Source organism: Ambystoma mexicanum, chromosome 4p (genome assembly GCF_040938575.1).
Source record: "Ambystoma mexicanum isolate Mex_15411 chromosome 4p, UKY_AmexF1_1, whole genome shotgun sequence".
NCBI lineage: Eukaryota > Metazoa > Chordata > Amphibia > Caudata > Ambystomatidae > Ambystoma > Ambystoma mexicanum.
This window is the reverse complement of record NC_090927.1, coordinates 905,917,710-905,944,813: the sequence shown is the minus strand read 5'-3', so window position 1 is coordinate 905,944,813 and position 27,104 is coordinate 905,917,710. Positions and strand designations below refer to the sequence as shown.

The window sequence follows — 27,104 nt, the reverse complement described above, 5'->3', positions numbered from 1 at the left end:
AGGTTCGGTAAGTATCAAGTTCATAGAGTTCAATATGTCCGATGATTCACTCTTGTTCCCCCCTTCCTTTCTTGTCTTGCAACTAAGATCGTGAGAAGATACCCCTTGTGGCAGTTGGTGGCGCTCAGGTAAGAGTCTGTATTACCCGACGCCGTCCTGTAAATGTTGCCGGTGTTTAACGTGTTGTTTTCTCTCCCTTTGCAGGTGCGGCAAATGAAGATATGGAGAGTTATAGAATAATGCCTCTGCTGGTAATCAGGTAAGTCTATGATAAGTGTTTTATTGGTTGGTTTTCTTGTCTCACCTGGTTTTCTTTTGTCCCTCAAGTGCCGGAGTTCGGCGGAGAAATGATGGAGGCAGCGCCGAATCGAAAGATGCTGCGAGGACTGGTGAGTATGGCGCGGCGCTGCAGCTGGAGATGCGACGCGTACAGAACTTATGTTCTTTCCAGGTCCGGAGGCGAGATGGATCCGAAATCAGGTGAGGAATTCGAAATAGTTTGTTTTCTAATCTTGTCCTGTTCTTTCCTCTTGGTTTTAGGAGCTCCAGATTCGAGGTGGGCGTGGCAGAAGACTGGATGTAGACTGCAGGCACTGTGAGCATTACGCTGCTGCATGCAGAATAACGTGAAGCGTGTTCTGTTGTTCAGGCGTGGTTTAAATAGCCTCCAAAGTAGTTCCAGGTAAAAATTTCCCTAGAACCACGCCCGAGTAAAAAATAGTCCCTGTAGAAAAATAGTCCCATCCAGGCCTCATGTTGGCTTGGACTCACTAGCAGCATGGTCTGCATCAGGTAAGTAAAGTCTATGAGCCTGGCGACTATGGCGCCAGGACGGATTTCCATGCTGAGCCTGGCGCCTAAGGCGCCAGGACTGAACCCAAACAGCCCCCAGCCGGGGCTGTTGGGGTTTTAATAATTATCTGGATGCCTGCTCCCGGAGCTGATGGGCTTGGTCCTGATGCCCGGGGGTAGGCATCATGACAGCACTCCCCCCCCCAAGGCCCCTCCTAAAGTTGTTCTTCCCCTTGGCCCTGGTTTGTCTGGGAAGTCCCGATGGAATTTCTTCACTAACCGAGGTGCATGAACGTGGTCACTAGGCTCCCATGACCTTTCTTGCGGTCCGTAGCCCTTCCAATCGATTAAATAAAAACGTTTTGATTTAACTATCTTGGAGTCCAGGATATTTTTTACCTCAAATTCAGGTTCTCCATCTATCAAGATGGGGTCGGGTGGTTTGGTTAATCTTGTTCCTGGTTGAACTGGTTTTAAAAGTGAAACATGAAAGACAGGATGAATTCGCATATTAGAGGGTAATTCCAATTTGACGGCCACCGAGTTGTTAATGGCCTTAATAGTGTAAGGTCCCAAATATCTAGGGTTAAAAGTCTGAGTTCCCTTCAGAGGTATGTGTTTTGTAGCCAGCCAAACTTGATCCCCAATCTGGTATTGTGGAGTTTCACTTCTATGTTGATCAGCGTTTTCTTATATTTCTCTTTTGCTTGTTTCAAATGTTCTGTTGCCTCTTTAAAGGCTTGTGTAATAGTTGACTGCAAATGACTGACTGCAGGCATTTCTAAATGCTGAGGCGAATCTAGTTCTGAGGTTCGCGGGTGATGTCCATATATTGTATAAAAGGGGCTTTGTCCAGTTCCTGAATGTACGCAGTTATTGTAGGCATACTCGGAAATCCATAAAATATCTTTCCAATTACTTTCGGTCTGGTGTAGCATGCAAAGTAGGTACTGTTCAAGGGTCTGGTTGGTCCTCTCCGTCTGACCATCGGTGTGGGGATGGTGACTGGTTGATAACCTCACATCGATTTGCGCCAATTGACAACATTTCTTCCAAAATTTGAAATGAATTGACTACCTCGGTCAGAGACCAATACGGTAGGAAATCTGTGTATTCAAACAATGTTTACGAGGAACTCCTTGTCCAGATTTGAAGCAGAAGGTAATCCCTTTAAAGGAATGAAGTGGGCCATCTTGGAAAAAAGATCCACAATAACTAGTATGGTGTTAAATCCATTACATGGAGGTAGATCTGTAATAAAGTCTAAAGATAAGGTGTGCCATGGTGTAGGTGGAATATCCAAAGGTTGTAAAAGGCAGCTGGTTTTTTCTTCTGACTTTTGTTTTGGGCGCAAATGCCACAAGACATCACAAATGACTTTGTCTTTTCGCCAGGTAGGCCACCAGAATTGTCTCTTAATTTTAGCTTCAGTTTTTGCGATACCTGGGTGCCCCTCCATCATGTCATGATAATTGGAGATGACTAGTTCTTGTAGTTCCTTGTGTGGTAGAAATAGTCGCCCTTGATAATTAATAAGGTAGGTCATTGATGACTGAGTAGTCCGGGCCTTTCTTTACCCAGTCCTGCAGGGCTGTTGGATCGAAGAGTTGTTGGATTTTTACCTGAATATCCTCTAGTGTCTGTAGAGTAGTTATGACAAGAATTCTTTGTTCTGAAATTATAGGCACCGGTTCCGGGTTTGCATATGCTTCTCCAATCTCTATTCGGGATAAGGCATCTGCCTTGCCATTTTTACAGCCTGGTCGATAAGTGATCACGAAATCGAACTCAGCAAAGAACAATGCCCATCGAAGTTGGCGCGACGATTGGGCCTTGGCTGTTTTTAAATATTGCAGGTTTCGGTGATCAGTGATTACAGTAATGGTATGCCTGGGACCGAGAACATAATGCCGCCAAGCCTTGAATGTGGATTTGATGGCTAATAACTCTTTATCGGTAACCGCATAGTTTAATTCGGGTGCCAAGAACTTTCTGGACCAAAATGCTACTGGGTGAAGTTGACCGGTTTCAGGATCCTTCTGGGACAGGACTGCTCCCATGGCTAAACTGGATGCATCAGTTTCAACTATGTATGGAAGTTCAGGGCTTGGATGCTTTAAAACAGGTGCAGACGTGAATTTCGCTTTCAGCTCTTGGAAGGCCTTTTCAGCTTCTTCGGTCCACAAGAAGCGTTTGTTTTTTCGCAAAAGTGCTGTGATAGGGTGTACAACATGTTAGAAATCCAGGATGAATCTGCGGTAGAAATGAGCAAATTCGAACATGCTTTGTACCCCTTTAACTGAACTGGGTGATGGCCACTTGAGAATTGCGTCCACCTTTCGAGAGTCCATTCAGACTCCTTTTGGAGTCAGGATAAATCCGAGGAATTCAACTTCCGTAGCATGAAAAACGCATTTTTCCAATTTTGCATATAACTTGTGCTGGCGTAGTTTCTCAATGACTGCACGAACGTGCTTCACATGGTCTGATTCTGAGGAGGAGTACACTAGAATATTGTCTATGTATATGACAACACAGACGTCAATGAGTTCATGAAGGACATCGTTCATAAAATACTGGAAGGCTGCTGGTGCATTGCACAACCCGAAGGGCATCACCTGGTATTCAAATAACCCGTATTTCGTGCGAAAGGCAGTCTTCCATTCGTCGCCTTTCTTTACACGTACCAGATGATATGCCCCTCGGAGATCTAATTTAGTGTAGATGCAAGCGTCCTTTACTTGGTCTAGTAATTCGGGGATCAGAGGCAATGGGTTTCGGTTCTTAACCGTGATCTGATTTAATGCGCGGTAGTCTATACACGTTCTGAGGTCACCTTCCTTTTTAGGCACGAAGAACAAAGCTGAAGATGCAGGGGACTTGGATGGACGAATGAAGCCATTAGCAAGGTATTGGTCCAAGTATTGTCGCAGGTGAAGGTTTTCGGGTTCCGTAAGGGCGTAGATCCTACTACATGGAGGTTGTGCACCGGGTATGAGATCGATTTGACAATCGTATGATGTGTGAGGTGGTAAGGTGTTGGCCTGTTCTTTTTGGAAAACATCCTGGAATTCTTGATATTCCTGAGGTAACTGCACGACTGGAGTAGCAACTGTGGCCAGGCCTTGGTTCAAGGGTTTTTCCGGGTTACAAGTATGTGCACAATCCGGGAAGGTTATTCTCTTCTCTCGCCAATCAATACAAGGATTGTGTGTTTCCAACCAAGGTATCCCCAGTATTATTTGGAACTGCAGGGCTTTGATTAAATCAAACCCAATAGTCTCTCGATGCCCATCTTGACCCAATAATGTCATCTCTGCGTTGGAATGAGTTACAGGCCCAGAGGCAATTTCAATTCCATCGACTGTGGTGATGACATCCGAAGTGGTCTTTTTGCAGAGAGGGAGATTCATCCTAGTAGCCAATTCGTGTTCCACATAGTTTCCTATGGCCCCGCTATCAATGTATGCCCTTACTGCGTGCATGCGTGATGGCTGCCTTGGATCCACAAGGACCGTTGGTATGATGATGTGCGAGGTCTGAGTATCCTTCTTCAAGCTCGGCAAGCGGACATCTACGCTTGTCGGGCATGGTCGTTTCCCGCATCAGGCTCTGTTTGATTTTTATCAGCAACTCCGACTACTTTTTTGGATGGTTTTATAGGGCAATCCCGTAGAAAATGTCCTGAGGCCCCACAGTACAGACATAATTGCATCTGCTGTCTCCTTTCTCTTTCCTTTTGAGTTAAGGATCCCTTGACCCCCCCGATCTGCATCGGTTCTGGTGCATCTGTTCCTTTGAGGGTAACATTGGGTTTAACCAATACCCGAATCTCGAACTTAGCTCGATCAGCCTTTCTATTCTGAAGTCGGTAGTCTAACTGGACTACTAAGTCTATATATTCTGCGCAATCCTGAGGTGGGTTCACAACTTGGGCCAAAACATCTTTGAGTTCACCCCGAAGTCCCCGATGAAATAATGTAATTCGTTTTACCTCTGGCCATCCGGTTTCCACCACCAACCTATTGAAGGTTGAGATATAGGTTAGTAGATCCTGGTGTAGATCCTGGTTACCTTGTCGTAAGGATAAGAGTTCGTTATCCATGGCCTGTCTCTGTGAATGTATGGCAAATAGTCTCTCCATGCTCAATTGAAACCCTTGGAAATCCCGAAGAAGAGGGTCATTCTGGTTGACTAGTGGAATTGACCAATCCGCTGCGCTGCCACTAAGGTATGATAGTACAAAGGCTACTTTGGTTTGGTCGTTCGGAAAAGCTCCAGGTCTGCATAAAAAGTGCAATCGGCATTGGTTCATAAACACGGCAAACTTTTTCGGGTCCCCAGCAAAACGTTCGGGTGGAGCTAAAGGAATGCTCCCAGGTAAAACCACTTGCACAGGATTGTTCGATGAAACAGGAGTTGGATTAACCCCGAGTCCAGGTAATGGTGTTTGCCCAGCTTGGTTTTGCAGCAATTGTCTAGCAAGATCATCAGTGCGCTCCTTTGACACAATCAGTTCTCTCCTGAGGGCATTAGTTTCTTGGCGCGCAGAGTGCACTTCTGCCCTAAATTCCCCTAACAATAGGGCTAGTTGGTCGGTTTCTGAGGTTTCCATGACGCCTGGGTGGGGATTTGTAGATAGGCTTCGCGTTCTGTTACGCTCACCTGGTTCCCAAATGGGCGTCGATCGGACCCGGACAGCTGCGGTCTCCACCAACGTGATGCATAGTGCCGAGATGACTGTCTGGACTGGCCCGCCTAATCTTGTCTGCTTGATCCGTAGAAGTATTCTCCTGCAAGTGGAGAAAGGGATTTAGCCACCCGTGGATATGAGTGATAGCTCCCTCCCACTGTTCTCGTTCTCCCTTCTTGTCACCTCCGATATCCCCTTTTAGGAACCTCACCTTATGTTTTTAAATGATGAGCTCTCCATCCTGCGTGGATTGCAGGGGCGCGTTGATGCCAGTTACTTCACTGGTTTGAAGGCGTGGGAGAGTTCCGGAGAGTATTGACTCTGAGGTTCCTGGCAAGGTTCGGTAAGTATCAAGTTCATAGAGTTCAAAATGTCTGATGATTCACTCTTGTTCCTTCCTTGTCTTGCAACTAAGATCGTGAGAAGATACCCCTCGTGGTAGTTGGTGGTGCTCAGGTAAGAGTCTGTATTACCCGACGCCGTCCGGTAAATGTTGCCGGTGTTTAACGTGTTGTTTGCTCTCCCTTTGCAGGTGCGTTACATGAAGATGTGGAGAGTTATAGAATTATGCCTCCGGTGGTAATCAGGTAAGTCTATGATAAGTGTTTTATTTGTTGGTTTTCTCGGCTCACCTTGTTGTTTTCTTTTGTACCTCAGGTGCCGGAGTTCGGCGAAGAAATGATGGAAGCAGCGCCGAATCGAAAGATGCTGCGAGGACTGGTGAGTATGGCGCGGCGCTGCAGCTGGAGATGCGATGCATACAGAAATGATGTTCTTTCCAGGTCCGGAGGCGAGATGGATCCGAAATCAGGTGAGGAATTCGAAATAGTTTGTTTTCTAATCTTGTCCTTTTCTTTCCTCTTGGTTTTAGGAGCTCCAGATTTGAGGCGGGTGTGGCAGAAGACTGGATGCAGACTGCAGGCACGGTGAGCGTTACGCTGCTGCAGAATAACACGAAGCGTGTGCTGTTGTTCGGGCGTGGTTTAAATAGCCTCCAAAGTAGTTCCAGGTAAGAAGTTCCCTAGAACCACGCCCGAGTAAAAAATAGTCCCTGTAGAAAAATAGTCCCATCCAGGCCTCACGTTGGCTTGGACTCGCTAGTAGTATGGTCTGCATCAGGTAAGTAAAGTCTATGAGCCTGGCGACTATGGCGCCAGGATTGATTTCCATGATGAGCCTGGCGCGTAAGGCGCCAGGACTGAACCCAAACAGCCCCCAGCCGGGGCTGTTGGGGTTTTAATAAGTATCTGGATGCCTGCTCCCGGAGCTGATGGGCTTGGTCCTGATGCCCGGGGGTAGGCATCATGACAATTGCTCCTCCTTCCGCTCCTCCTTAAAGTCCCACCTTCTTCAAACTCCATTCTAACACCTTTCCCTCAACCCTTACTACTACACAACAGCTTACTGCTCTAGCTCACTCAATCCTCTTATGTAAATTGTTCTTGATATTGTTGTTGGCTTTTTGATTCATGTTTTGTTTATTATGCTCATATTGTATTAACTGTTGCTCATGTAAAGCGCCTTGGATTGAAGCGCTATATAAAATTTAATAAATACAAATATCTTCTATTATTACCTAGCTTTATGGAAGCATGAAGTGCTTAGTTGGCTCTTCCAGTATTTGAACTTGGACAGGCTGACCTCTTGTCAGAGCCAAGCTATTAATGCATACTATAATCCACCTAGACAAACAGACAATCTAAATCATGTGGGTCACATGTACAGCTTTATTATAAATAAACCTCATGCACGGATTACAGGGGTTAAAGCTGAACTCTCAAATTTGAATGTGGCTTGCTCTGCATAGAGTGTTTGGATGGATGGCAACTGAATAAAGCGGTCTTGCGATGCAGAGGTTTATGGTCAGTAAGAGTGGTGTCATGTAGGTTTGATATTCTGGTAACCCTAGCAGTTCTTTATTAGACAGTTTTCATTTTTGCCCTTTGAAAAATTGTCTTGTAGCATAATCCTCAGACACTACAAAACCCTCATAACAAGTTGCACAATTCAATAAATCCCTCTTAATGTCAAAGGTTCTCCATTCGAAATCTCTAACTCCAAATGTATCCTAAAGGGGCCTACATGTGATGAACAAATAACTTCCCTCTCTGTAATGTTCTTTCTGATGGATGTTCCTCCCATGGATTCCTCCTTTATGATATCTGTCTCCCAGCGCAGCTGCTCTTTGGAAACCTTTCCATCACCAGGGGGCACAGTGCGGCTGCGTTCCAGCTCTGCTCAACGCCCCTATGCGCCCCGCATAGGACATCAGGGCTAGTATATGTAAGGTATCCCTTCACAGTGCCAATATGCACGCTCATCCGGGCTAAGGAAAGCAGAAAATCTAGTACAGAGGATGTGTGACAAGTAAGCAGATCCAGATCCCTCTCCCGGTACCAAGCTGGAAATGTATGGCATCTGCAGACATAAAAGGACTTGGAGGCAGGCCTCAGAAGAGAAGAGTATGTCTAGGGTGTCAGCCGACAAATCACACTCCTTATAACTCAGCAGCTAAGCATGAATGTTCAGACTGTTGATGTTTGAATGGAACACCCCCTCTTTCGACTGGGAGAACAGATCCACTCTATATGGAAGGCACCAGGGAGGGCAGATAGACATGTACAGCAACTCAGAGTACCATGTCCTCCAGGCGAGGACTGCAGAAATAAAAATGAACGTGTACCCGAACAGAGGTAGCCACCTGATCACTAGTGTAATGACAGAGATCGGCACCAATGCATAGAGGAGGTATAATGTCCACATGCTGCCCCCTAGAGCTCCGTGTGGAGGAACTTCCCTGGACCAGAACACCTTGTACTTCCTGTTTACACTTAATGCAAAGAGTTCCACATGAGGAGTGCCCCACCAGGAGAAAACCTCCTCCAGAAATTCCTAAAAATGCTCCCACTAATGGGAGCTTGACTTCTGTCTACTCTAGGCTTACGCACTGATGTTCTCTGTCCTGGCAGGATGAGCTGCTGTCAGACACACTTCGTTCTCTAGAGCCCTGAACCACAGTCTCATTGCTTCTCTGCACAGAAGCAAGGATCCTACACCACCTTGCGTGTTGAGGTTGTGCATGGCTATCATGTTATCCTTCAGGATCAGCACATTCTTGCCCTGCACTGAAGAAAGGAAGGAAAGCGATCAGGGCCATCCTGATCACTCTCAATTCCAGTAAGATGATGTGCTCTTGGGGCTCTGCTGGAGACCACAGCCCACTCACCGTCAGGTGTTGTAGGTGAGCACTCCAGCCTTTCCAGAATGCATCTGTGACTATTATCAGTTGGGGCCAAGGTTGCCGAAGCAATACCTTTTCAATAGGTTGTCTAATAGGTTGTCTCATAGGGACCACTATCCTAGCTCTGGGATACTCAGGCCGAAGGTCTGTGGTGTGTCCCTGAAACCACAAACACTGGCAGCTGAAAAGCCACTGAAACAACCGAGCCTCCGGTATTACAAGAATGCAGGAGGCCCTGAGACCCAGCAAGCACAGGAAGGCCGAGGCTGGAAAACTCTGCTGGGATTGGAGGACATGAGCCATCTTGGAGATGTTCACCACATGGTCCATGTGTGGGAAAGCCATTCCCAGGCGATTGTCCAAGACAGCCCCAATAAATCAGAGGGACTGGGATGGCAAAACCGAAGATTTCTTGAAGTCCAAGCTGTGCAACAGGCTGAACATGCAGAACAGATCTGACAGTGTGTGGTTTGGGGAGTGAGCTCGGGTGAGGCATGCATGGAAAGACATGAATGCCTTCTCTTCTGTGGTGGGTCACTACCACTTCCAGCAGCTTGGTGAAGACCCTGGATGTTGAAGACAGACCAAATAGCAGGACACTGAACTGATAGTGGCAACAGTCCACCATGAATCTCAGGTAGTTCCTGTATTTCTGATGAACTGGCACATGGAAGTAGGCATCCTGGAGATTCAGTCATACCAGCCAGTCCGGCAGGTCGAGGGCTTTGAGATTCTGGGCCAGAATGACCATTTTGAAGTTGTCTTTGCACAAGTAGCGGTTCAAGTGCTGCAGTTCAGTATAGGATGCAAGCCCCCATCTTGCTTTGATTCTAGAAAATAGACTGAGTACTAGCCCTTAACCCATTCCAGAAGCTGACTAAACTCTTCTAACAGGAGAGGCTCTAGAGACAAACATTGACCAGAGGGAGGGTGGTCTGGAGGACGTTGACCAAAAGAGAGGCAATATCTCTGGTGAAAGACCTGCAAGGCCCTGGCACTCGGCATGGTGAGACACCATGCCTAACAGGGGGATCCCCCCCCCTCCCACAGGGGTTGAGTGGTGGAAGTCTCCTTCACAGGAGCTACACACCTCGGGCTGCACAGGGCACAGCAGAGGTGGACAAAACTCTTCTAGCAGCACCCTGCCTCTGACTGGGCAGCACTGTAGCTTGCCTGTGGGTGTTTGTGCCCTCCTTGACTTTGTTGACATAGGAGGGGAAGGGTCAAAAGCCCCTGCCACTGCCTGTTGTGAAGGCTTTTGCTGCTGAACCACCAGTCTCTGGGACTTTGCAGTTTCCTTTGAGAACAGGAATTTTGGATGGATTCATTATCCTTTGCCCCCAAACAAGTTATCAAACAGCATGTGTAGGAGCTCTGCCTGAACATCTGAGGTGAAACTCTAGGTCCTCATCCAGGAGTACCTCCTCAACACTGTCCCTGTTGTCATAGGATGCGTCAAGCATGTGGCCATAGCTAGGCCTGACTGCAGAATTTGGTGGGATGCTTCTCTGCCGTCCTTGACTATGACCTAAAATCCCTTTCTGACCTCCCCAGCCGGCAAGTGTTAGGAAGCCCCCGAGACTGACCAGTGGACAAAAGAGAATGTTGCCAGGGCACAGGAGGCATTTATGGCCTCAGGCCCAGATTGTCAGAACCAAAAATCTTTCTACCCCAGGCAGCCTAAACCACATGGCTCTTGGGAGGTGTGTGAATAAAAAAAATCTGGATCTGAGGGTTCACAGACTGTTTCTTTACAGGGTCCCGGTCCAAAATTGAGACTGGATCTAGCCTAGACCGTAACTCCAAAACCTTGGTCTCTACTGCCAGGTTTAAGGACAGCAATGTCTCCCTCTGCGGATCTTCATCTAGAATCTCTGGAAGGGGCCAATAACCCTAAGGTCTCCACAACCTTGCCATCAGGCATGGAAGGAAACCTAAGGATTTCCAGGAGTTTGTGTAGGTAACATGTCCAACTCCAGAGATGTCTTGCAAATTTGAGACAAAAGGTCCATCAAGTCACCATCTTCCCTATAAAACTCTTCAGGGCAATCCATGACATCCTTAGGGCATGAATGTTCTATTCCAAAGAGGATGAATCACCCATCTCTTCAAATATGTCTCTCAACTTTGCCATGAACAATCCCATATGAAGCAGAGCATATTCTTGAGGAGCATCGGCACCTGTGGTGCCATGAAAGAGGGGGAGTGACCAATGTCGGCATGCGGAAAGCTTCAGCACAGCAATGGGTCATCTTCTAGGGAAGCCGCGGTCGAACCTGAAGGCGTACGGTCTTGGTCCCTTGCAGGTTCGTCAGAGCGCAGTGGAAGCTGATAGCTCATCTGCGGCCTGAGGCGCCGGGGCCTTGACGAAGATGTCAAACCTTTTCATCCAGTAGGTCTTGCACTCCTCTGAGGTGTAGGAATGGGTTGGAAGCTATACCTGTGGTGCTGTATACTCAGGAAACTGCCGGAAACAGTGACTCCTCCTTCGCAGAAGATTAATGCTGCCTCGAGCAATTGCTGGGTGAGTGGGACCTCTTGCGGTGCATCTTCTTTTTGTCTTTTCCAGACTGGCAAACGTTCTTCCATGACCCGTTCTGCACTGGCTGACCTCCAACAGGTCTGTTTGATGTCTTTTTTCTTATGGAAAAAGGTAAACAACTTTGCAGCCTACTCAAAGTGCCTTATGGTGCATCGACTGACACGACCCGCAGTACTGCATGTACACAGTAGAGACAAATCCTGTGGGGGTCGGAAACACACATTTGTCGTCCGCAGTCAGAACAAGATTTAAAACCTGAGGGATTCGGCATGGCATGAAACAAAATTAAACTTCCAGCAAAGCGTTTTCCTGAAGCAATCGGAAGCATGGAAAAAAGTTACTAAGATAACTGGGCACAGACATCTGTATACACTGGCATCATTTCTCATGGTAGATGTATAGAGGCGTCAATCAGAGCTGTGCATCACCCCCTCGTCTTGGAAACGTTTCTGAAGAGCAGCTGTGCTGTGAGATAGCTATCCAAGATGAGGAAACAGTGGGAGGAAGGAATCCCTTAACAAATGCAGTTATAGGTGACCCACACAGCATGATTCAGCTAATCCCTAGTTTCACCTGTCCATATGGAGCCTATGACCTGTGATGAAGTGACTGTGGAGTTGTAGTCACAGCTCCTTGATATAAGTGAAAGACTTTTCAAAACCCTAGCAAGAACCACTGTCACTGGCCACTGGGGAGGATTAGGGAAGCGAGTACTACATTTCCCAGAGATCCCTTTCCTAAAGAAGAGAGCATCAGGAATGGAGTCAGACAACTCAGTCATACCATGTTCTTCTTAGAGAAAGCTCCAACTCTGAGAATCCTGTGATCCATACCAATGCTGTAAAGGTGGGAAACGAATGTCGGTCCAGAGAAGGAAGCAGCTCTTGCCAGTGTAGACTGACATGCAACCTTCCAGGGAGCCAGCAGAGGTCTGATGTGGAACCACCCTTCACAGAACTTTGAGAACTGGTGGTGCATTTCATTTTTGGTCTGGGCCGGACTAGTTGAGTTTCACTGTGCAGAACCAGTGAGGACAGGAAAAGGGGGCATGCCCTCTAGGGAAGTTCTGAGCAATCTGTGTACCATCATAAAGAGAACAAACACGGTCATCTGACAATGGCAGGCCCCAAGACACACCTACATGCAAGGAGGAGCCAATCTTGGGACAACAGAAGAAAAGCTAGATTGGGCCAGAAAGGAGCCTGTGGCTCAGGTGTTCTATTCCTTTAGGCCAGTTTAAGAACCAATCAGAAGAGAGCTGGCTCTATAGGAGGTGGGAGCCAGAAGGACACAGTTGGGTAAGATGCTCAAAGATGATGAAAGCAGAGGATTGAAAGAGGCAGTCAGAGAAGACAGATGCAGCCAAACCAGCGTGGAGCTTTACAGAAGGAATACTGTTGAGGGAATTCCGGCAAGTGAAGCCAGAAAGCGGACAACCTTACAGAGAGGGAAGGTGAACTCGGAGACTATTAACGCAAGCCAGTGCAGAGGGGTCAAGGATTTAGCCCACCATGGCAATCAAGAAAACAACTTGAGACGTAAAGAAGTAAGGAGGAAAGTCCTATTGCTGTCCTAGATAAGAGAAAGAAGGCCACGTTCGATGAGGAAGATGTAGTAAAGGAAAGGCCACAGGGTAAATATCAAAGGAGGGAGGCAAGGGCTGAAAAGCAGGTGAAGCAAATACAGGTGAATAGGGCCCAAGGTCCTACAAAAACTAAGGACAATACAGTGACAAAAGACTTAATCAAAAAGTCCTTTGGTGAAAAACAAGCAGCAAATACGGAAAAGGATTACCCCAAGATGAGAACCCACAGGAGCTGGGGAAGCAAAAGAAAGACCTGAAAAGAGACAAGAAAAAGAGTCTCATATAGGGGAACCAAAAGAAAACCCTAGCGAGGGATAAAAGGTAGAAAACCACAGAGGTGAAACCTGAAGAAACTCTCGGAGCGGGGCAAGAGAACGGAAATCCTATGGAAGGGAACTGCAAGAAGAAACTGCGGAGGGTTGCTAAGAAAGAAATCCACAGAGGGAAAAGTGAGAGAAAGACGAGAAAAAGGGAACCCTAGAGATGGAACACCAGTAGATACTTCCAGAGATATACAAGGGGAAGAGACCCAGAGAGAGGAAAGAAACAAAGTTCTGGCGATGGGCTAGTAGAAGGACAGGAACATGAGAAGGAAACAGAGAAGAGGGAATTTCCTGAAGGTAAGGCTGGAACCTTCCTCACGAAGAGGGCCCAAAATAAGACACCCAAGAAAGTCAGCACAGAGAAAGTACGAAACTTAATCAGAAATCATACAGGATATCAGACAGAGAAATCACTTTGAAAATTAACATTATGAATGTATTATCCATCCGGAAAGACCCACCCCCCAAAAAACCTTCTCAGTGTCACGTGTGATGATATGTTACAGACCAACATACATGTGTCGATTGCTTGAAGAGCCAGACAAGAACAGTCAGAGGGGAAACAAGGAAACATTTAAAAACAAAGAAACAACTAAATTGAAAACAATCTGAAACACCATGGGCCTGATTCATGGAAGTGTTTAATAATGGCGCAATCCCATAGGAAAATGTTCCATTACTCAGGCCCCCTGTTTTTGTACACTTCCCTCATGCTTTATTATTGAAAGTAAAAGTCAGCAAAAATTCCCAAAAACATCATTACAATTTGTTCATATTTAATCATTCTCTAAACTACCTTGTGGGTGCAGGTTCACTGCGTTGTTCCTTTGTTTGCGCTTTCTTTCTCCAACAGGTCACATCCCATAGCCCCCTTTTCTCCCGGCACCCCGTGCCCCCATCAAACCATGCTTTATTAATGAAAACCTTTCCTGCAAAGAACTGAACTTTATAGAAGAGATAATGGTGTGCCCCCTCCTCTCCACCAGCACCTATCATTGAAGTATTGTTCTTCCTTCTCGGTCACAAGTGTATTTTGATTTATGTTGCTAACATGCATGGTTTGCGTCTTTTTTCATGCACAACCTTGCTCTTTACTTGTCATCTACAGGCCTCAGTGGTGGATGAATTGAGAAGTTGGTGCATGCTAAAAATACAGAATCTGGAGTTGAAGCTTTCGGGAGATTCCAGATCCTCCAGAACTAAATCTGCTCCTTCAACTGGCGAGTCCTTCACCGATCACTTGGATTCTGAAAGCCCTCACAGCACCAAAGACTGTCAAATCCACCAGAGTTCACTAACATCAGAGGGATCCCAGCAGCATTCCTATATCACTCTTCAGGATAACTTGTCAGAGGGTGCTGGAACAGTGAAAGCACAGCCTTCAGAAGAAAGCTGTACAAAGCATTACTTTGTAGTTCAACATCAAAGTCCAACAGGTATGTGTTCTCTGATGTTTAGCCTTAGACTAGTCTTTAAGGTCTTATCAAAAATAAAAATAGTTCAATCATGCTGTAATTCTGCCCCTTTGGTGACACAAAGCGTCAATTAACCAATGTTATAGAAAGGGAGCTACCTTGATGTAAATCTGATAGGTTGCATAGTATGATTATAGTGGAAGATGGTTGTGGAGTCTGTGGTAAGGGTAACGTCTACCTGACCAGATGTCTCAATAAGCTATATATCCTACTAGGAATGCAAGAGGATCTTCCACGTTCTTATGGCTTGAAATGGCAGCAAAACCCCAGCTGAACCACATGGAATTGAGCTGCTACCCAATAGATGTCACTTAACAGGGTATTGAGGCATCCTTATGAGAAATACATTATGTACTTTTTGCATTAGGGATACACAAACAGAGCAGAATGTGCCTACTGGCTTTTGGTAAAAGGATTAGATCTTAGGCTGTCCATAAAACAGCACCATTGGACCATACTGTGGGTAGTAGAGCTCCTCAAACTTTCTTGACATCGCTCACTCATTCTGATAATGTAAAATTCTCTTTATTTTCAATGAAGGTTTTTGGGGAAAGCAGCTTATTTGTCATCCATAAACAGAACACGGTAACACGGTATCTTTCAATATAGTATAGCCGTAAAACACTACCAGTATCCCAAGCGTTTAGGATGGTATCACTGTAGAAGCAGCGCACAGATGGCTCCAATTAGAGATAAATAGATTATAAAAAACGTTCTGGAATAAAGGTAGTCCAGGCCTTTGTTGGTAATTCATGCCGCACAGGAGGACCTGTAACTGAATATAATATACCACCTGTTCAATTGTTTCCACATTTTGGGTGGCTGATTAATAGCAGTATGATGGACAAAAAGTTATTTTGCACCCAATTGAACATGGGCTCAATTTACTTTTTAACTTGCACAAAATGTCCTCCATTCACAAAGTTCAAGTGCAATATATGCATGCAAAACTTTGAGTGATACACCACCGATGTAGGTGGCCGGAGAAGGGGCAGGACAGCCAAGGCACGGCAAAGGAAAGGCAAAATAAATGAGGGAAGAATCCACAACAGGAATCACGGCCATAGAGAGTTTGCTGCTCCTTAAAAATAGAGCTAAGGACAGGTTTCAGTTTTCCCTGATGTCCAATGTCCATGCTTCAGAGAAGGTACAAGCAGCACATGTGCTGGTCATACGCATCCAGAATGACTTGTTCAATGTAGCTTATTGTCACTCAAACAGGGTCGTACACTAGTGTGGGAGATATCTGTCAATTAAATAAATTCACAAAAGTACAATTACTTAATTGAACAATTATACTACAAGGACCAAGTCCTGATAGTATTGTGGAATCCATATAGACACATATACAATCCATATAGACCCCACTTCTTTTTCCTATGCCATTTTGCACATGAGCCAGTTCTCTCTGCACAGGTTTCCCCACTGCATGCACAATTGTGTTATATTATGTGCACTTTCATGCATACCTTGTAGCATAATAATTTTGCACACAGAAATGTTTGTGAATTTACAGAAACATGGATTGTGCATACAGGCCCATGTGCACATATGTAGCATTTTGTGCAAGATAAACGTGTCTTTGTGAATCAGGTTCTGCATATTTGGAGACTGTCCTTAGTGTGTGCTGCAGTGGAAATAGGGAACAAGTTACTTACATGTAAATCCTGTTCTCCAGCATGGTTCTGGCATGGATTCACATGCTCATGAATATTCCCTGTCGTCAGGCTGGGAATCCTCAGTAAAAATGAAAAGCGGTTTCGCTTTTGCCTGTAATCTGCACTTCTGCACTATAATCAATCCCTGTCCTTTGGGTCATACTGCCCCATTCAATGACAGTTGTTTCCCTAAACTCCACCCCTGGTGGCCATCTTCAGATTTGGTACAGCATGTAAAGTGGCAGTATGAAAAAGGAAGAGCCACAAAGGGGAAGGACAGAGGGTTTGCATGTGAATCCATGCCAGACCCATGCTGGAGAACACGAGTTAGAGGTAAGTAACTTGTTTCTTCTCCAGCATGGGGTCTAGCATGGATTCACATGCTCATGAATATGATTACATGATGATGCAGCCGAAGAGCCACCTGGATATGGAAGCCTTAGACAGGGCCTTCCTGTGATTCACAGGTCCAAAATTCACAAAGAGTTCTGATGTCTTACGAAAGTCCTTTATGCGTGCCACATAAAACTTTAAGGGAATCAGGAGGCTACCAGGGGGCGCAGGCAAGATGGCTGCCTGATCCGTGAGCTCCTTTGATGGCCCCGGGAAAATCGCGGAGACTGAAGAAATAACGGAACGCCCGCTGCACTAAGGCGGAGAAACCGCTGTACGAGATTGCTGTGATCCTGGAGACACCTTCCTGAAGCTTGGGGCTGCCCCCGTCGCCGAGTTCTCCATCGGAGTGTTTTCGCGCCCTCCCCTCCCCCATCAGGTCCCGAGGCATACGTGGGAGAAGGCCCTCTCGACGCACCGCCCTCGGCGTGAGAGAAGTGACCTACGCGGCTTGGCGCCCATCCCGGCCAGCCGTCCCTCTTCCGATGCGAGTGCCCAGCGGGGGGAGTCGCGGCCAAGACATCGGGCTGCGAAACGCGTGGAGCCCCCGGGAGCCACTTCGGCCTCCTCCGCACCTGCACTACCGGAGCGTCTGGTGACTCCTCACAGTGAAGTACCATAGACCCGGGGACACGGTGTGTGCCGGCGGAGCACCGCAGAATATCCCGTTCCCGGACCTCGCAACCACCACTATCACCGGCGCCCTTCGAGGCCTGGGTCGACGCGGGAGCGCGCCCGGAGGCCCCCTCTGACCCACCAGCAGGAGCCAACAAGGCAAGGGGTGAGTGCTTAAGCCCAGCGGTGCCCCAGCACCCCCGAGACAACTCCAGTGTGGGGGAGAAGACCCTGGTGGACCCACAGCGGGCCCTCAACGCAGGCGTGGCGCACTCTCCCCTATAGGGCAGCCGATCCGCTCGGGGTTGACCGGGGGTCTGCAGCTGGGACACTACGGAAACGGGGAGAGCCCCGGAGCTCCAATTCTGGGGGAGAGTTCAGTGGACCGTGGAAAAGCCCCTGCATAGCCCAACTGCCGGCACTGGAATACCACCTGGGAACCTACTCCTAGGGCACCAGAACAGGGGTGGCGGAGCCCGCTCTAGGAGACAGATTGATCCCCCAATAAGTCCAAACAAGTTCAGGTCCCCGCGGGCCGGATCATACTTCGAGCCTGGCGTGAGTGATACAGGAGGGGAATTCTTGATCAGGAGTAAGACCACTGAGGCCACCGAACGACCATGGGGACGTTGAAGGGGGAAGCAGCCCATGAGCTGGAAGGAAGCCTTGGCGAAATATCAATTCTCAGCAGAGAGCCCAGAGATGGAGGGCGGACCCCCCTCCGCCCAAGCCCCCAACATGAACGTTATGCAAAACAACAGCCAAACGATCCTCGAGGAAATTAGAGGAATGAGAACTGACATGGGGGCTAAACTGGCAGACCTCACTTCTAAAGTCTCTACCCTTGAGGACAGAATAGAGGGGGTTGAGAACAATCAGGTATCCACCGCCATCCTGGAAACACAAATGGACGTAAGATTTAAGGAACTACAGCAACGAGAGGAGGAACTCCGTTGCAAGGTGGACGACATGGAAAATCGGGAACGGAGGACTAATCTCAGGATTTTTGGTCTAGCAGAGCCCTAGGGAGAGACCCCGCCGGGCCTGGAGGCAAAGGTTCAAGACATCATTAGGATCGTCCTGGGTTCCGACTCGGGAGAGTCCGTCCTAATTGACAGAGTCCACCGAGCTGGAGGAGGCGGAAGGGGTCCACGCTCGGTCCTCGCCAAATTTCACTACTATAGGTAAAAAGCGCAGATACTCGAGAGGGCAAGGACCTTGAGGGACATACAATACGACAACTCCAGGGTGGCGATTTACCAGGACCTGTCCGCCCTCACGTTGCAGATGAGGAAAAAATGCTCAGCAATCACCAGGTGGTTACAGGAGAAGGGGGCCTGATATCGCTGGGGCCACCCGTTCTACCTGGAATTTGAATGGCAAGGGGTGCAACATCGCCTCATCACTGAGGAGGATATCCAGAGAACCACAGATGAATTGGTGGGAGACTCTCCTGGCCCCTCCGGGGACAGGAACGAGACTGGTGGAGACTCTGCCCGGGCTCCCCGGGGTCCCCCCTCGAAGCAGGGGAAACATAAGGTGAAGGGAACAAGGAAGCTCCAGAAAACGAGACACCCGCCAGCCGATCATGGGGACCCCGTTTGATCCCACCAGGAGAATTACAGGGTGGTTTGCATAAATGCATTGGCCAATACGGTCGATGGGGGTCTCCTCAGTTCCGAGGGAACCACACACTATCTGTTGAAGTTGCCAGGGTTGGCGGAATGTCTGCTTCATTGATATGCCTTGAGGTTTGGGTCCGGTTTGGAGGGGGAGAATCCGGGGGTGAGAAGTGATGTGGGGGATCCTGGAGTACGTGGGGTCCCCTCGATGGTCCGATGGTGCCGGCAAAGGTCAGGTGTTGTCTTTTGGTTAATGCCACTGTTGGCAAGGTTTCTGTTTAACTGATGTATTTGAACATTCAAGGCACCCCTATGCGGGAGTCGACAGCTCAACGTCCTCTCATGGGGGTGGCGGGTCGGGGGCTCCCGAGGTTGGTGTCTGCTCCCCAGCATCCGCTCTGAGTCAAAGCAAGACACAGGTGACACCCCATGAGCGGCACGGGGGGGGGAAGACAGCTGAGTGGGTCCCCACATGGGGATCATAATCCTGACCAAGTTCGGGAAGGGTATACTTAATACAAAAGTTGACGGGCTTGTTCTGTATCATCTAATCTCCCGCGGTCTGGGTAGCAGCCCTGGTTGTTCGTTAACCAACCCTGATGCTTGTCGGGCAAGGAAGACCAATGCCTTACACAATGGGTAAGGGAGATGGGGTAGAAGGGAAGGGGTGGGGGAGGGATATAGGAAACAGGGACACCACACCATGGCAAGGGGACTCAATCCAATTGATGAAGCGGGGGGAACTTACTGAAACTTCACAGGGTAAAGACAGCGACGATCATGGCTGAGGGAAGGATTGGTACGCTCAACGTCAAGGGACTGAACTCACAAAACAAGAGGTCTCTTACAAGTAACATGTTTCGTAAACAGAAGCTGCTGGTCCTCTTCTTGCAGGAAACACATTATAGGATGGGGGCTGAATCGGAGATAAAGGGGAAGGATATTGGTAGGAACTTCTGGGACTCACACAAGTCTTCCAAGAAGGAGGGGGTGGGTATTCTCTTGGGTAAATCATTCCATCTCACCGATGTAGAGACGAAAAGGGGCTTTGGGGGTAGATTTCTGGGGATCAAGGGCCTGTCCCAGGGCATGAGGGTTACGTTAGCCACCCTGTACGCACCAAATACGGGCCAAATCAAATTCCTCCACAAAATCCTTGAAGTCATGGATAATTGGGCAGAGGGAGCCATGGTTCTGGGGGGGGACTTCAACCTTATTTCAGACCCACATCTTGATTGGTGATCGGTCAGAGGGGTCGTGCCAAAAGCCCCCAACAGGGACAATCTAGCATTGAGAGACCTCTTCCGGGAATATTATTGGGTTGATGTTTGGCGGAAATGTAATCCTACCCCGGGGGGTTACACATTCTTCTCCCCTCCCCATCAAACATACACCAGAATTGACTTAATGTTGATCTCAGAAGAAGGAGGGGGGGGGGGGGGGGGTTGGAAACTGTATGGTCGAATCGGTGACCTGGTCAGATCATGAACTCCTCGTCATGGAGTGGCAACTACAGGACACCTCGAAAACATATAGATGGCGCTGTAACGATGCCCTCATGAGAGATCAGGTCTTTAAAGAGTTCCTAAGGAAAGAGATGGAAAATTACTTCACGACAAATGATACCGGGAAAATCCCAATGGCCACCGTCTGGGAGGCGGCAAAGGCCACCTTCAGGGGCCTCCTAATTGCTGAGGGTTCGGCCAAAAAACAAGAGAGCACTAATAGAGTTCAAACTCCATGACGACCTGCGGGCCCTGAGGGCCCAGCTCACGAACGGTAACACAGACCGCGAAAACCTTCTGAGTGAAATGAGGGACAAGAGGCAAGCCCTGCATAGGATTCTAATTGGAGAGGTGGTCAAAAAAATGAGATACACGAAACAGAGATACTACGAAAAGGGAGATAGGGTCAGTACCCTCTTGGCACACAGGTTGAGGGGAAACAGAGCGGGTAGGAGAATAGAGAAGATCAGAGATGACACTGGTAGTACCCAAACAAAAACAGGGCCTATAGCCGAAGCCTTCGCGAACTTCTATAAGGCACTCTATACCAAACAGGAAGGCGAGTCTTTGGATAGCATAAAAAGCTACCTGAAGGACCACCCACTCCCAAAACTCACGGATCTTGAGAGGGAAACACTGGAAAAAGAGATAACCGGGGAAGAGGTGGAAGAGGCCATTAAGAAACTGAAGGTAGGCAAAACCCCGGGGGGAGATGGCTACACGGTTGATTTCTACAAACAGTACCAATCAGTGTTGATACAGCCGCTCACCAAACTCTTTAACCACACTAAATCTTCAGACACTATCCCGCCGACATTCCTGCGATCCCCAAGCCCGGTAAGGACCCAGCGGAGTGTGGCTCGTATAGGCCCATTTCGCTACTAAATACGGATGCAAAAATCTTTACTAGGATCCTTGCAACCCGCTTAGAAAAATATCTTCCTCGATTGATCCACCCAGATCAAGTCGTTTTTGTGATGCATAAACAGGGGGCCGATAGCATGCGCAAAACCCTACACATACTAAGTTCAAAGGAAGTTAGGGTGAAGGGCGCACTTCTTCTGTCCCTAGACGCAGAAAAGGCGTTCGATAGAGTAAGCTGGACCTTCATGGAAAATGTCCTATCATCTCTGGGAATGGGACCCAAATGGCTAGGATGGATGAGAGCCCTTTACTCGCACCCCTCAGCAAAAATCACAGTGAACGGATGTGAATCCGAACCCATCCCACTGGAAAGGGGCACAAGACAGGGGTGTCCACTCTCCCCCCTTATATACGCCCTGGTAATGGAGCCTTGGGCCATAGCCATCAGGGGAAACGATAAAATCCAGGGTGTTAATATGGGTAAAGCCAACTGTAAAATAACCCTCTTCGCAGACGATGTCCTGCTCTATCTCTCCAACCCCTCCCAATCAGTTCCCGAGGTACTATATAGCTTAGAACAATATGGGTCCCTCGCAGGTTACAAGATAAACCTAGATAAATCAGTGGCGTTTCCAGTGGGCCAACTTAACGACGAAAAGAAACAATATATTGAGGGCCTCCCGTTCTGTAGGCAACCCGAGGGATTCTGCCACTTGGGGATCCAAATACCTTCGGATCTGACCAATCTTTTTAATGCAAATTACCCTCCCCTTTGGTTGGCGGTCAAGCGAGATTTGGAACGCTGGGCGAAATCTGGCCTCTCTTGGATGGCGCGCCTTAACTCCATCAAGATGGTCATCCTCCCCAAATTTGTATACTTATTCCAAATGCTGCCGACCCAGATACCGAAGCCGTTCCTCTTAGAGATCAAGCGTACTCTCCTCCGCTACCTTTGGGCGAGAAAATCCCACAGAATTGCATACGACACCCTGATAAGGCCCGAAGACGAGGGCGGAGTTAACTTCCCTGACCTGGACACGTACTATAAAGCCTCCCAGTTGCAAGTCCTAGTAGACCACTTGACAACGGGCCCTAAGAAACAGTGGGTAGAACTGGACAATCTGCTCTTTTCCTCGGTCACGCTAGATGAATGGCTCTGGGTCCTGAAGGTTAGGATCCCAAAAAGGGTATTAAGACACCCAGTCCTAGGGGTGATATGGACTATATGGAAGGAAGGGGGCTATCCTAGGTGGCTCACAACGTGGCCTTTGCCCCTGAGTTCCATATGGGCTCCCCCACTCTGGGAGGGTATCAATGAGCCACTGGCCTTCCAGCAGTGGTACGAGGCAGGTCTTTGTAGAGCCGGTCAGCTCTGGACGGATGGGGCGTTCATATCCTTGGAGGATCTTTCGATACCTACAACTAAAGGATGCCTTGAACGAAGGTAGATGGGGAGACTCTCTCAGGAGGGAGCTAACAACAGATTTCGAGAAATTTATTATTACACACAAGGGGACGAAGGGGGCAATATCACGGCTCTACGGCTTTTTGCTGTTCTCCATCCCGCGAGACCCCCCATCCTCCCAGACACAGTGGGAGAAGGACCTAGGCACTCCCATAACGGAGAAGAGATGGACCAAGATATGTAGGCAGGCCAGCTGCTCCACAGCCGCCCCCCAATACCATCACCAGGCCCTAAAGCTGATCCATAGATGGCACAACCCCCCCCGCAAAGAATAGCTAGAATGAGAACAGGTTATGATCCCCATTATTGGAAATGCCACACAGAAATGGGGGACTATGTACACATGTGGTGGAAATGTCATGCGGCACAAACCTACTGGAGAGAAGTCCTCTCTTGGATAAAGGAGGTAGATGGAATGGATAGGACCCTATCCCCCTGGCTAACACTGTTCGGCATTGAAGTGGAGGGGGGTCCAAAGGTGAAACACGACCACATGCTACACGTCATGCTAGTAGCGGCCAGATGTTGTTGGGCCCAAAAGTGGAAGTCACCCTGAGTTCCGGGGGAGGGGGAATGGATTTCTAAAGTACGGGCGATTTATGATATGGAATTCTTGACCCACTTGATAGACGAATCCAAGTCCAACATCGAAGGCCTGTGGCTCCCATTCTTCGACAAATATGGGCAAACGGCCTGATAGTCTACAACGAGCCCGGGACAGTCTTTTAGATCTGGACACTGTCTTCTCGACACCTCCGCTAGACCCTATGGGGCCCTGTTAAAATGTGGGACATTCCTCCTTCAGCCTGGCCCTGCCGGTTTGAGCTACCCCCCCCCTAGGGGGGGCCACCTTGCACTTGTGAGTTTGAACTGATGAAAAGTTGTGAACATTGATCTTTTGTTTTTTCTTTTTCCAAATGATGTAGCACTGTTTTATTCATGACACGGTTATAAAAACTCAATAAAACCAAATTTCCAACAAAAAAAAAAACTTCAAGGCACAAGCATCGTCCAGTAAATGCACTGCCCTTTCTGCCGGTGTAGAAGGATTTGGGAAGAAGACTGCCAGAACTAAAGGCTCATTGACAGGGAATTATGAAGGAACCTTCAGCATAAAGGTGGGGTGGGTCTGCAACACCACCCTCTTAGTCTGAAAGGGAAGTATGGTGCTTGCAGGTGAGGGCCTGGATCTCCCCGACCCGCCTATCTGAGGTGATGGCCACTAGGAAAGCCACCTTCCACGAGAGAAACTTCAGAGGGGCTTGATGCTTTGGTTGAAAAGAGCCCCCATGAGCTTAGTGAAAACCTCTTTGAGCTCCGAAGCAGGAGACTTCACTGGTGGAAAAGTCCTGAAGAGGCCTTTAAGGAACTCCTTGTCGAGCCTTTGCGACCACAGGTAGGCCTTATCAGGTGCCCTAGTGTAATGGGATATGGCAGCCAGATGCACCTTGATGGAGGAGTGAGCCAGGCCAGACTTGGCCAGGGAAAGCAGGTATGGAAGGAGCTGCACAGCTGTGATTTGCAGCGGTGTGATCTTCCGAGTCCTGCACCACACCGTAAAGCATTTCCATTTATGGCCATAGCACGACAACATAGAGGAAACTCTGGCCTTTGATCTTCTTGCACTCCAGTGGCAGGAAATAATGTCCAAACTCTAGGGCTGCAGGAGCCAGGGCGTGAGGCTCAGCGACGCTGTGGTGCAGAATCAATCCGTCCTCTGTGGAGAGCAGATCGAGAAACGAAGGCAGCCAGATGGACAGGGCCACCAACAGATGGAGCAGGTCTGGGTACCAAATCTGCCGAGGCCATGCCATATCGATGAGTGTCATCCTCAAATGACATTGTCTAAGTGTGTTGATCACACTTAGCAGGAGTGGAATTGTCAGGAAGGCATACAGGAAATGCCCCTCCCACGGGAACGAGAAGGCATCCCCCCAGGCTCCTCAGCTGAGGAAACCTGCTGGCAAACCTCTGGCATTTGGAGTTGGACGCTGTCATGAAGAGGTCGATCCAGGAATGGTCCCACTTGCGGAACAGAATGGACACTTGATCCTACTGAAGCTCCCACTCGTGGCAGGACTGCAGCTCCCTGCTGAGCGGGTCTGCAATGGTGTTCTTGGTGCCTGCCAGGTGAAATGGGACTAGGAAAATGTCAAGAATAACCCAGAGCCACAGGGGCTGTGCATCCAGGGAGACCACCAGGGTTCGCATCCCGCCCTTCTTCCGGATGTAGAAAATGGTGGTGGTGTTGTCTGTGACGATCCTCACCACATTCACCCGCAGTTAAGACAAGAATGACGTTGATGTGAAGGTCTTTTTCCCCCAGGAACCAGAGGCCTATGGTGTGTGACTGTCTGGTGTAGGCCCCCCCACCCTTCTAGGGAGGTGTCTGTGGTGACCGTGGCCTGGTACGGAAGGATCTGAAAGGGAGCTCTTTACCTGAGGTGTGGGCGCACCACCCACCATCGTAGAACTTGCTGGAACTCCTGGTTGAGGGTGATCTTGTCCGTCCAAGCACTCATGACCTGCAGCCACTGCACATCCAGGAACTGTTGAAGAGGCCTCATCTGAAGCCTGCAAAATGGACTGAAGTGGATGCAGGAGGACATCATGCCCAAAAGTGACATGATGGCTCGCACTGTCGCAGATTGCACCGATGACAGGTGCTGTATCTTCCCCAGGATGGCCGCCACCTTCTCCTCCGAGGGGGTAGCCAGGCATTCAACAATGTTGACACCGGCACCCAGGAACAGAGTGTTCTGCGATGACTCTACGCAGGACTTTGGATAGATGATGGAGAATACGAGCTCCATCAGACAGCGAATGGTCTCCGCAGTGTGCTGGATCACGAGCATGTGACAGTGGGAGCAGATGAGCCAGTCGTCCAAATAAGGGTAGATGTGGACACCAGGGAGGCGTAGATGCACCGCCACTGGAGCCAAGCACCTCATCAACAACTTTGGCACCGATTTCAGGGCAAAGGCCAGCGCTTTGAACTGATAGTGCCATCCCTGGACCACAAACCACAGGTTTTAATGGGGACACGAAAGTAGGCGTCCTCCTGGTCCAGGATCGGGAAATCTCCTTCCTCCAGCTGGTCGAGCATGTGCTGCAGCGTGACCAGCCTGAACTTCTGGGACTTCAAATACTTGTTGAGGCGCCTTAAGTCTAGGATTGGCTGTCAACCCCCCTCACTTTTTCCATACCAGAAAGTATCTGGAGTACACTCGTGAGCCCCGGAGGTTCTGGGGGGCGGGCTCTGTGGCCTCCTTTCTTGACATGGCCTGAACCTCCGGCAGCAGATGGGCCATTTGCAGTTCCTGACATGTTACAGGAGGAATGCGAGGACACCTATGCCCCTGATGGCGAACATCCAGAAACCATTTGTCCATGGTGATGTTCTTCCACTAGTCGACAAAGTTCGTTAGCCAGCCGCCCACTGGGGTGCGAAGATAGAGGCCTAAATCCACGGCCGGTTCAGGCCTGCTTGGGCATCTGAGTCCTGGCCTGAGGGCGATGATGAAACTGTCCTCCACTGCCGTATGTTTACAAGCTGCCCCTGTAGGCTTCCTGGGTTGAGTAGCGGGAGGACTGATGGTATGGGGTGGTCAACCCCTTGGAGGATCTGTTGGACTTTCTTCTGGGGGACCGAAAGGATGATGACAACCTCTGCTGTAGTGTCCCCAGAGAGCGCGCCGTCCGTCTTAATGGCTTGAAGTGTCTCATCCACTGCCTTGCCAAATAAAATGTCCCCATCAAAGGGCATGTCCACCACCTTGGACTGCACATCCGCCCTGAAATATGTGGCCTTCAACCAACCTTAGGACTGGAGGGCCACAACATTGCCCATCTGGTGAAAGCCGGAGTCCGCAATATCCAACGCCACTGTGATGGGATGGTCAGCGGCCACTTCGCCCTCCTGGAACAGGGTCACACATCATCAGCCTTCTTGTCGTCTGCAGGAAGTCCAAGATTGGCTTGAGTTTACACCAGAGTTCCCTGTCGTAGTGGTACAGGATGGCCATGGCATTGGCGATCTTGACGGTAGAGGCTGCGGTTTAAATGATGCACTTCCCCACTGCATCAAGCTTCTTCCCCTCTTGGTCAGGAGGAACCATGGACAAGGACAATGGGTTTGACGAGCGGTTCCTGGCAGCAGCAGACACCACAGAGTCTGGAGAAGGCTGCAATCTCAAGCACCTGGGGGCCGAATCCAGGACCATGCACTTCTTCTCCAGCCTATCTCATTTGGAGGGAGCGGTACTTGGCGTCTTCATTAGTGCCAAGTCTTCCTCCCAGACATCGTCAAGCAAAGGGACTGACATGACGAT

At 48.8% G+C, this 27,104-nt stretch overlaps 1 protein-coding gene across 13 annotated transcripts in view; it reads left to right on the top strand.

Annotated features, from left to right (window-relative positions):
- ANKRD6 (ankyrin repeat domain 6) overlaps positions 1-27,104 on the top strand; it is a 1,122,185-nt gene that overhangs the window by 1,050,770 nt on the left and 44,311 nt on the right. For all 13 annotated transcript variants that reach the window (XM_069606486.1, XM_069606494.1, XM_069606490.1 and 10 more), the window contains one exon: positions 14,285-14,612. In XM_069606486.1, coding sequence (XP_069462587.1) covers positions 14,285-14,612 — 328 coding nt within the window. The remainder of the gene's footprint in view (positions 1-14,284; positions 14,613-27,104) is intronic.